This window comes from Ochotona curzoniae, unplaced genomic scaffold (assembly GCF_017591425.1).
Source record: "Ochotona curzoniae isolate NIBS_2020 unplaced genomic scaffold, NIBS_Ocur_1.0 contig_66, whole genome shotgun sequence".
NCBI classification, from domain to species: Eukaryota; Metazoa; Chordata; class Mammalia; order Lagomorpha; family Ochotonidae; genus Ochotona; species Ochotona curzoniae.
Window position 1 is genome coordinate 13,646,528 of NW_024466512.1, and position 12,067 is coordinate 13,658,594.

At 41.8% G+C, this 12,067-nt stretch overlaps 1 protein-coding gene across 4 annotated transcripts in view; it reads right to left on the reverse strand.

Annotated features, from left to right (window-relative positions):
- Positions 1 to 12,067, reverse strand: part of VTI1A (vesicle transport through interaction with t-SNAREs 1A) — a 347,830-nt gene that overhangs the window by 325,839 nt on the left and 9,924 nt on the right. For all 4 annotated transcript variants that reach the window (XM_040992103.1, XM_040992102.1, XM_040992104.1 and 1 more), the window contains exons 2-3: positions 11,846 to 11,904; positions 4,860 to 4,970 (exon numbers count right to left, since the gene is read on the reverse strand). In XM_040992103.1, the coding sequence (XP_040848037.1) occupies positions 4,860 to 4,970; positions 11,846 to 11,904 (170 nt within the window). The remainder of the gene's footprint in view (positions 1 to 4,859; positions 4,971 to 11,845; positions 11,905 to 12,067) is intronic.

Below are 12,067 nucleotides of genomic sequence, written 5' to 3' on the forward strand. Positions count from 1 at the left end.
TAGCTAATCTCATTCAGTGAAATACTACACACTCGTTAAAAACAATCATTTATATTGAAATCTCATTTAGAGAAATGAGAAATATCAATGATAGAATCATGTATTTAAAAAAGAAAAAAGGGAACACTGCATCATTTTTATGTAAAGTGAAGCAATAAATTGTGCAAAGGAAAGCAGGAGCACAGACTGGCAGAAAACCAATCAAAACATAGAAGATGGGTTTTGGGGGGTCAATACGAATAAGGACTTTTTAAATAAAATTTCAGCTCCTCTTTATTTATTTTTAGAAGTCTTAAAATAACCTATTTTTTTAACATGGAATCAAAGAATATAATGTTTTAAAATATCACGCATAGTGAAGGGAATTTCTTTGCACAGATGGCTTGGTCCAGCCCAGGTTTCTCATTTCTTTTGACAACGTACTTCCTAAGCTGCTGCAACAGGGCTAGCTGATGCTATAACCATCACGTACCACCACCGAGACCATGTGCATCTCTAAGCACACATTTGTAGGTTCCTATATCCTCCACAGCAACAGAAATAAAATGTCCCAGGACGCCATGCGTATAAGAAAGACAATACACAAACAGAAACATCAAGGTCTTGACCTTTTCACAAAATTCAAAAATTACAATCAACTTTGTCATTTCTTTTACTTTGTAGCCTTAGACACACACACACACAATATATGGGTTCTGACTTCACTCATAAGCTCAAATACTCAAGTTGCCCATTCACCTATGAAAAGAGAGAGTGCAGGTAGTAGCAGTAAAAGCTTCAAGCTGTTCCACAACATCCTTTGAACCCTGACCTAAGGGACCAACTCCGAGAGTCTGCAGGTAGTTGGATTTCTAGGACCACTTAGCCTCACTGCTGAGACTGTCAATAGAAGTGCCATTCTCTGATGTGCGCAGCTCTGCACTGGGAGCGGGTCGAACAATCACATCACATAGTCTGCCAAACAGGAAAAGGACAGCATTCGGGCACCACTGACCCAAGATAGAAGTGAACTTGAGACTAGGGTTAAAAAGCTCTACTTCTAACATTTACTACAAGCTAATCCTCCACCCCAAATCCTTCTGTATGTGTGTGTGTGTCTTAAAGGAAGATCAGCTTTGTCACGGGAAAGAAAAGGAATATGCAGCTATACAAATCAACCACGAGATGGTGCTAGCATGATTCGACAACACCAAAGGTACGGAAAGCATTGCACACATCATGTGTTCTTGAGCTCTGGGACCCAGTAAGCCACTCACTTCACTTGTTCCTTTCTTTTACTACTTAAAAGTGACTTGTTTGAGCATCTCAGAGATTTTCAGGGTTTTTGTTTGTTTGTTTATATAAGTTTAAAGGGTTTTTTGTTTGCTTGATTTTATTTTCTTAAAAATCAAGTAATAAACTTGAAAAGAATCTCAACCCTATTTTCTTTTCCTTTTTGGCTGGTTCACTTTCTTGGAACATTCTAGCAAGACAAAGTCCTAGAAAATTAGTATTATCACTGAAAGAAGAAATTGTAAGAATAGTTTTAGGACATCAATCCTTCTTTTTGATTGGTTTTGTTAAGAAAAAGTTATTTTCAGGGCCCAGTGTGATGGCTCAATTGACTAATCCTCTACCTGTAAGTTCCAGGATCCCACCGAGTTACCTTTAAAAGTACAGTAAACCACAGAAATCATTGAGATTCTGAGAAAACTTCCGGAAGAAAAGGTTTTTAATTCCTGGGGTGAATTTTGTGCTGATGATCTAACCCCTAGTGCTGAGACTGTGACTATTTGGAAACAGCATCCGCCAACCATTAGTGTGGGCCTTAATTTAATATGACGAGCCTCCTTATTAGAAAACTAGGACACATGCATGTACTGGCAAGCAGAGGAAGCCCATGCACACACCCAAAGCCTGCTCCCAGACCTACAGCCTCCTCAATGCTCAAAACCAAGATTCTGTTGTGTGAGGCCACATTGTGACAGCCGTGTCACTAGCCAAACAATACACTTAGGTTTTCTAGGACACATGAGGAAATCTTGGGAAAAGAGTTCCTCAAGACTTTGGTAAGCAAAATAAAATAATTTCTAAGTATTTTACTTAACCTCCAGCCTTACAACCGAATATTGGATAGAATTTCCTAACTAGTGCCTAGGACAGTGGTCTAGGGGCTGAATCCTCGTCTTGCACATGCTGGGATCCCATATGGACACTAGTTCATATCCCAGCTGCTCCACTTCCTTTTCAGCTCCCTGCTTGTGGCCTGGGAAAGCAGTAAAGGATGCTCCAAGACCTTGGGATCCTGCATCCATGTGGAAGACCAGGAAGAAGTTCCTGGCTTCAGATCAGCTCAGCTCTAGCCATTGCAGCCACTTGGCGAGCGAATCAGTGGACAAAAGATCTTTCTTTCTGTCTTTCTCTGTGTAAATCTGTCCCCCAATAAAATAAGTGAATGAATTAATTAATCTTAAAAAAAAGAAGAAGAAAAAAATCCTAAACATATATCTGAGTTGACAGACTCTCAAATCAATCAGGTCTTCTCACCATTTCTCATCTTCTAGCTGGGAAAGTCATCCTTTCACCAGCTGGACAGAGCTTCATCCGGTGCAGAGCGTGGGAGCCAGGCATCATTTTTATTCTCAGGATTTTCAGTGCATTAAGGATTCCATGTTTTTAAAATTAATACAATTAGAGATTAAATGGCAACTGTATCAGACACTAATGAAATCCATCTTGACTTCTCAGAAAAATACCTAATAAGCCATAAAGCAAAATCACTCAATTTCCAGAGGCTAGCGGGAATTCCCAGGTGCCCCACTGCCATTGTCTCTGTAGTGGAAAAGTACAATGCAGTCTAGAAGGTGAATTTCCAGAAGTAAACCAGCTTGAATCTAGAGCAAAGATGGAAAAATCACTTCAAATTCTTGACTTTCCTTATGGATCTGGGCCCTAGATTTAGAAATACAGATGATTTATGTGTAAACACATGATTCTTGCTTCTCATAGGTGGTTCAGGAATTTCTTCAACTACACTTTTTTTAAAATGGGAAATGTGTGAAGTTTGATTTAGTGATTAAAATCCTATTTTCTATGCCAGCCTATCCAGAGCAGCTGGTTATTACTCTGTTAATTTCTTTATTTTCCAGTCATTAGCAGTGTTTCAAAAAAAATGTTTTTTAAGATTTATTTTTATTGGAAACACAGATTTACAGAGAGAAGGAGAGACAGAAAGATCTTCCATCTGCTGGTTCACACCCCAAGTGACTGCATTGCCCAGAGTGGAGCCGATCCAAAGCCAGGAGCTTCTTCTAGATCTCCCATGCAGGCACAGCATCCCAAGGCTTTGGGTGGTCCTGTGCTGCTTTCCCAGGTCACAAGCAGGAAGCTAGATGGAAAGTAGGGCAGCCATGACACAAACCTTGCGCTGTTACGGGATCCCATGGATACAAGGCAAGGATTCAGCCACTAGGCAACTACGTCATGCTCTCAAAAATATTTTTATCTGCACTTTCTATTTTCAATTATGATGGAACAAACTTAGCATAAATAGCCACCTTAATCATTTTTGAATAACTTTGTGTTCATTTCATTCACAGGACAGAGATACCTAGACAGAGCCCCCTCTTGCTTACCAGTTCCCTCTTCCAATGCCTGCAACAGTGGGAGGAGAGCCAGGCTGCGGCCAGGAACTGGGGACTCGATCTGGGCCTTCCATGTTGCTGGAAGGTACTATGACCTGCTGCCTCTCAGGACACTCAGCAGCAGGAAGCTGGGCAGGGGTGGACTGAACCCCGGCTCAGTAATCAGAAACACGGGTTGCAAGTGATCTTAAGTGCAGTACCAAATGCCTTCCTATCAGCCACTTTTAAACAGAAATTGAGTAGCATTAAATATATTCACATATATCTAATGTGCAGAATTTTTCCTTTCATAAAACTAAAGCTCTACGCTCATTAAGTCACAACTTTCCAGTACCATTGGCAACTGCCAATTTACTTTCTGTTTCTACGAATTCTATTGCATTAGATACCTCACATGTGTATTAGTGAAATTATATTTGTTCTTGTGACTGGCTTATTTTCACTTAGCATAATGTCCTCAAGGTTCACCATTCCATGGCATGTGTTGGAACTTCCTTTCGAATGCTAAGAAGTATCCCACGCTGTGTACGTGCATTTATATATCCACCCACCAGTGGGCACCAGGAGGGCATCTTCCTCCTAAGAAAATGGGTGTGTGGATATCTCTGAGATCTGCTATTCGTTCTGCGGACCTCTGTCACAAAAAGTGAAAGTGGTATTTTTCTCTGCTATTTCTAATTACTGATAAGGTGTAACAGCATCCCTTTAAGTTTACAGTCTTATAATTGTTATCAAATGGGTAGAAGAGAAAGACAGGTTGATAGCAAAAAAAAAAAAAAAAAGATATATATATGTGTGTGGAGATTATTCCAGAAAAAAAAATATGTATACGCAGAAAAGTGCACTGAAAAGTACAGAGAGCAGATACAGAGGCTCTGGAAGTTCATGCACACAGACGGCTTCTAGAAGACAGACAGTCTAATGCCAGAAGCTGGTCGTCAGAATTCTAATAAAGGCTAAATACCAATAAAGAACTACTCAGACTCAAGGGACCACATGATTTGGATCTATCCGGGAGCCATTAATATGATATGCTATCCAATTCTACCATTAGCTATCTCTGTAACCAAGTTCAGAGCTCTAACTGATAAATAATGAAGGCTGCAGCTTGTCTTTTACAAGAATCCCTGAAGACTGCATTTAATATTGATTGAGGCATAGCGAGGAAACAATTAAAAAGCCTAAGTGAAAATGTAGCTTAAAAATCAGCATACGTAACAATGGAATTTGACTCACAAAGTCGGCTTCGAGTTTTCCCATCTCTTGCTTGTAGCTCCTCATTCTGCTGCTGTACATTCCCCGACTTTGGGGTGGCACCTCTCGGACTTCCAAATCCATCTGCTCAAGCTACAAGGAGGAGGGAAAAACGGGAATGAAACCAAACCATCCACGTCTCCTCTTTATCCCCCTGAAAGACTAAAAGGTAAGAGCTGAAAGGATTTCATTAAATAAAGCACTGAATACCCACTATCAACACAGTAAGTTATTTTGTGCTTAATTTTTGCTTAGTACAAAGTTACTGAGCTCTTGCTAACTGACACAGTCCTAAAGAAATTGCCATGAACTACTTTAACTACTTTGAAAACATATGAATTAGTACTTTCATTTCATTTCAATTTCCTTGGAAGAGTCCATCATTCAGCTGTATTGGTCTGGGCTTCTGACCGTGAACCTCAAGGACTATGGAAGATAAATCCAATCACTGCTGCAGGTAGCTAATCCATGAACAGGAGTTCAGGGTACTCATTTGGTGAAATTTCATCTAGAATGTCTTTTCTGATGAGGAAAACCAATGATCTCAACCTCCAGCCTAACTCCTTCTATTTAATGATCATGCTGATAAAATTATAACACTCTATGCCAGCGTCCAGCTCTGGCCGAGTTAGGAGCTGGAGAAGGGTGTATGGAGTCGGTGATAAGACATGGACTCTGTCACTTGGTGCCCTCTTGTAACAGCTCAAGAAAAAGCTGTCCTTTTCATTTACTCAGACACATCACAAGCCTCTGCACAATCGTTTGACTGTTCTATTTTTACTTCCTGACTTAGTGGGTATGCACAGATGTTTGGTTATTTTATTTTTTACTTCATGGTCAACCAGGTGCTCTTAAAGATACCATAATCATTTTCTTCAAAGCAAGCCATTATTCATTCCTCAGTAGTAGCCACTGGGTGACAGCCAGGACTCCAAGGCCAAGGCACATGCGATTACCTACTAACTAGTAATATATTCCTACTACATTTCTATTTCTACAACTTGCCCATCATTTAATGGGAGAAATGTGTTACAAGAGGAAAAACGTAAAATTCCAAGACAAAAGTTTCAAATATTAAATTACAGGCTCTACAACCCCATAAACAATCAAACAATAATCAAAAGCATATCTCTCTGATATTAATAAAATCACGCTGTAATTACTCTAGTTAAAAAATTATAAAAGCGGCTAAAACAGCTACATTTTCTATGCTCTAAAGAGCGTCCATGCAAATGGGGGTGAGATTGCGCCAAGGCGGTCAGAGAGAAATCCGCCCGGCCCTGCCAAACAGCTGGAAGCTCCCCGGGCCCTGCCAAGCAGGGGAGCTGCTCTCTTCACACCTTCATGTCATCCACACCTGCTGCACGGACCCCAGCAACGCTACATTATACAAAGCACACTGAAAACACAGCAGGACACTTTGGAACGGGCACTTGTTTCATGTAGCACCTTGGCAACACAGGAGGTTTCATAATGGTTCCGAACAGTAGTCTTCGGTCAGTTATGTTCATTCTTATCATAAGCTCTGCTACTTCCTGGTCATGGAAACTTTGGAAGGTGTCTTAACACCTCTTTGCTTTATTGTCCTCACTTCTAAAAATACCTGTCCTTGCACAGCTGTGAAGATTAACTGAAGTAATTCCCTTAATGTGCTTAACATATTGTCTTGCATGGTGATTGCTATGTTAAAGTTAACTGTAATAATGTGATCACCGGTGATGAAGGCAAAATACAGCTAGCACCATCAAAAGAAGCAGAGGTAGCTTACTTGTACATGGCGAAATGAAATAAAATAAAACAAAGTAAAATAAAATAGGGCCTGGGATGGTGGCTCGGTACCTAAAATCCTCACCTTGCACACACCAAGATCCATATGGGCATATATTCATGTCCTCACTGCTCCAGTTCCCCTCTAGCCCTGTGCTCAGGGCCTGGGATAACAGTAAAGGATGGCCCAAAGCCTTGGGACCCTGCCCCTGCGTAGGAGACTCAGAAGCTCCTGGCTCCTGGCTTCAGATCTGGCCATAGTAGCTACTTGGAGAATGAACCCACAGATGCAAGACCTTTCCGTCTCTCCTTCTCTCTGTAAATTTGTCTTTCCAATAAAAATAAATATATCTTTTAAAATAATCAATAAAATAAACCAGTAAAAATAACAAATTGGTCCAAAGAAATTATCTAAGGCATGTCTCTTAAATCATTCTAGGATTATCCAGACAAGTAATTAAGAAAAGCATGCATAGGGCCCGGCGCGGTGGCGCAAGTGGTTAAAGGTCCTCGCCTAGCACGCCCGGGATCCCATATGGGCGCCGGTTCTAATCCCAGCAGCCCCGCTTCCCTTCCAGCTCCCTGCCTGTGGCCCGGGAAAGCAGTTGAGGACGGCCCAAAGCTTTGGGACCCTGCACCCACGTGGGAGACCCTGAAGAGGCTCCTGGCTTCGGATCGGCATAGTATCTGCCCGTTGCGCTCACTTGGGGAGTGAATCATCGGACGGAAGATCTTCCTCTCTGTCTCTCCTCTCTGTATATCCGCCTTTCCAATAAATAAATAATAAAAATAAATCTTAAAAAAAAAAAAAAAAAGAAAAGCATGCATAAAGGCCACAGTTGTGGCATAGCTTGTTAACCCCCACTGCTTGCATTTCCCATTACAGTGCTGGAGGATAGTGGACGGTGGTCCAAGTGCTTGGGTTCTTGTCACACAGGGAATGGACCAGGACCGACCTCTTGGCTCCAGGCTCCAGCCTGGCCCAGTCCTAGTTGTTCCATCTCTTTGGAACTTTTGCAACTTCTCACGTTGCACATACTGGAATCCCATATGGGTACCAGTTCAAGTCCTGGTTGCAGCACTTCCATTCCAGCTCCCTGCTTGTGCCCTGGGAAAGAAGTAAAGGATGGCCCAAGACCTTGGGACTCTGTACCCACATGAAAGACCATGAAGAAGCTCCTGGCTCCTGGCTTCAGATCAGCTCAGCTCCAGCAGTCACTTGGAGAGAGAACCAGCAGATGGAAATATTCTGTCTCTCCTCCTCTCCTTATATCTGATTTTCCAAAAAAATAAATACATTTTAAATAAATCAACTCAAGATTCAAAGAATCAACAAGTGTACTACTAATGATTACCCTGTCAACTAGAGGAAAAGTGGCCTGGCTGGTACTTTGTCATAAAATATTCAGTCCTTGGGGCCAGTGTTCTATTACAGCAGGTCAAGATATCACGAGCAGCACCACATCCCACAGGGGTGTCAGTTAGGGTCTGAATGCCCCAGTTCCCATCCAGCCCCTTCCAGCACACCAGGGAAGGCAGCAGAAGATGGTATCCATGTGATAGATGCAAAGTTCCTGGCTCCTGGCTTCAGCCTGGTCCATCCCTGGCCATTGTGGCCATTGGGATGTGAGCTAGCAGATGGAAGACTTCCCTGTCTCCTCCTCTGTTTCTCTCCCTTTTGGTAACTCTGCCTTTCGAACAAATCTTTAAATAGAAAAAAAAATTCAATCCTTTTACTTGAAGGCCAGGAAGCATGAGAAAAGCAGTTGAAGATAAAAAGAAGGGAGAGAAAACCGCTAAACAACAACAATAGAAACTTTCCAAGGAAGGGAAATCTTGGACAGTGTGGAGATCCATGATAAAGCTGTCACTGAAGACTCGGTGACAGCAGCCAGGACAGGCTAAGGGCAGGACCTCAGGCACACCCAAAGCATCAGGTGCTGATGGCTGGGGACGAACCAGCAAAGCACTGGGAAAGCATCTTCCCCACATTTCCGTTGGTTAGCCCCTGAAGACTTAGGGACATGTTTCCTACGCAAAGGGGAACAGCAGCCACCCACACCTTAGTTCTCCCTAAAGCTGCAGCTCCTCATGCATATTCCTGTCAATTGCGATACTCAGTCAGATAAACTTGGGAAATAAGTCTAGTCTCCAGCTGTCCCCTAGAATCCCTTTGTAGAAATGCATATTGGCTTTAGCCTACTTAAAGAGTTGAAAGTTCTTGCTGGTCAGGATGTGGAGGAAAAGGCACCCTATTCCATTGTTGGCAGGCATGCGGACTTGTGCAGCCACTATGAAAGTCATTATGCACAGTGCTCAGACAACTCAAAATTGATCACTATGATCCAGCTATCCCACGTCTGGGAATACATCCAAAGGAAGTGAACTGTGCATGAGAAAGCAACCTGCATCCCTGTATTTAGCAGGACAATCCACAACAGCAAGGACATGGAAACAACCCAGACGCCTGTCAAAAAAGGAGTGGATAAAGATACTGTGGCACGGGCCCAGCAGCATGGCCTAGCAGCTAAAGTTCTCGCCTTGAACACTCCGGGATCCCATATGGGCGCCAGTTCTAATCCCGGCAGCTCCACTTCCCATACAGCTCCCTGCTTGTGGCCTGGGAAAGCAGTCAAGGACAGCCCAAAGCTTTGGGATCCTGCACCCGTGTTGGATACCCGGAAGTTCCTGGATCCTGGCTTCGGGTCAGCATAGCATCGGCCGTTGTGCTCACTTGGGGAGTGAATCATCGGACAGAAGATCTTCCTCTCTGTCTCTCCTCCTCTCTGTATATCTGACTTTCCAATAAATAAATAAAAATCTTTAAAAAAAAAAGATACTGTGGCACATCTACTCTATGGTATACTACACAACCATCAAAGAATGAAATTCTACATTTGCAACAAAGTGTTTCCAACCAGAAACTATTATGCAGTGAAATAAGCCAGTCCTCAAAGGACAGACATCATATGTTCCCTCTGATATAAGGCAACCTTTATGTAAAATATCAAACAAGTAGATATACAGGTAAACAAGTATGCGCATAGATCCTCATAGGTGAAGTGTATAATGGAGACCAGCATACTGAGAAGCTAAGTTACTCTGCAGTAGGCATCTCTAATCCCAAAAAAGGGACTTTCAGTAAAACTGTCAAATATACCTTGACAATTTGATACTAGATTTTCTATCATTGCCTATACCGACAAAGCCATGATACACTTAAATAGCAAACTGTTGAACTTTTGCCTGTTGCTGAAGGATTATATTATTGTAATAATATGGGAGAAAGTGGTGGATGGGGGAGAAACAGAAAGGAGGAAGGGGAGGGGGAGGTGGTACTCCCTATATATATAGAACTGTATCATAAAAAATAATAACAATAAAAATACATAAAAAGTTGAAGACTAAAGAGAAAGAGATCCAAGATTTTTTAAAATTTCCACCTCCAATCCTAAGCTTCTGTTTATCAAATGTATTTGGAGGGATAATATCAGTTAAAACAAATTTTGAGGACTGTCCAAAGCATATTAGTAAGCAGAACTAAGCAACTACCAGGTTGTCCTTCAGTAGTTAAAAAAAGCAACTCACTCATTAGGACCCTGACACATGATAACAAGTTGAACTCTTTTTGCAATAGGTTTTTAAAACTAAAAACTGGGACTCAACATTTAATATCACTTCCCTGATTTACAAGTTTGCTTCTACAAAAAAGTAGTGGCTAAGCTACTGCTCAGGATTAGCCCATCAGCACCAGTCCTCAGTGTCCCATCAACAGGGGATGTTGTTGACGAAAGATAGGATGACCGATCTTTCTAGGCCTCAGCGTCCCTGTTTACACAATGAAGATATTCAGAGAGTCATCACTGTAAAATTCTTGGTCCCCAAGCAGGGCTTGCTGGATATGCCAAGAAGAAGCGTCCTGGTCACTCCATCCAGGCAACTGTTAGGAAGTGTAGACAACAACCTTGAAGGTGAAAATCACGTGTCCTTCTGTAACAAAGAACACAGGCTATCATAAAGTGATACATTTCTCAGGATGATGGTCTTTAAACCAAAAAAAAGATGTGCTTAATTTTATTCTAATGGCAGATTTACACAGAGGAGGAAAGACAGAGAGAAAGAGAGATCTTCCATCCACTGAATCACTCTCCAAGTGGCTGTAACTGCTGGAGCTGGGCTTATTTGAAGCCAGGAGTCAGGAGCTTCTTTCCAGGTCTCCCATGTGGGTGCAGGAGCCCAAGTACTTGGGCCATCCTCCACTGTTTTCCCAAGTTATAAGCAGGGAGCTGGATTGGAAGTGGAGCATCCGGGACATGAATCAGTGCCCATTTGGGATGCCAACACCAAAGCACTGGCCCTTGGACAATGTCCTTTTCCTATAAGGTCTTTCACTGCTGTGTAAATATCCATCCAGACCCATGCGCATTACCTATGTGAGAACTGAGGTTCTGGGGACTGAAGCAACCAAGCTGAATCTTACAGCTGCGTTGCTATAGTAAGTCTTTGGTCTCTGACCTGGAAGCATCGTGACTTCTCCAAGCATTCACAAAACTGTGGTGAGATTCCTTAACTTGAAAGTATGAAAGATTCTTAGGCCCTTTTTTTTTTTTTTTTTTTTTACAAATAGTACTAACAGGGTTTTTTTTTGAGAAAAGTATATATTGTAAAGCAAGCAATATGCTTGCACTTTTTTTGCATTTACCTATTTATAAAAGGCAAAGCGCTAGAGATCTTTGTTCTGCTGATTCACTCCCCAAATGGCCACAACGGCCAGGCTGGTTCAGGTTGAAGCTAGAAGCCTAGAACTTCCACTGCTTTCCTAAGCACATTAGCAGGGAGTCGGATTGGAAGTAGAGCTGCAGCCATTTGAATCAGGTTCTAATAAGGGAGACTGGCATTGCAACTAGCAGTTTAACCTACTAAGCCATAGTGACAGACCCACAAGTAATATGCTTAATAACAATGCATGGTGGCCAGGATACATTTATCCAGAGGTTCAATTTTAACTGCTTATACCAAAAGGAATAAAATCTTAAAACAAAAAATATTATTAAATTCTGAAAATCTCATTATTTTTTAACTATGTAAAATGATAATCCGTAATTTTCACACACCCACATTATCGGAAACAGGCTACGGGCTGGTATCAGCTTACAGGGCTCCGGACGTGTACTAAAACACATTAGCAAGTCTGGACATACCAGTTCCTTCGCTTCTTCCAGCTGTTTCTCCACATTTGCAACCATCTGTTTCTTCTCATCTGAAATAAACAAGAGTACCAGTAAGCTCCTAAGGACACAAGCAAATTTAATATTTAAATGTTCTATTTTTATGTACTTTTCTCATTCTGGTCAATCACATTAGTGAATACAAGGCAAATGAGCGCATCATCCCTCGGTGAGTTAGAAATCAAGCCACTGGTT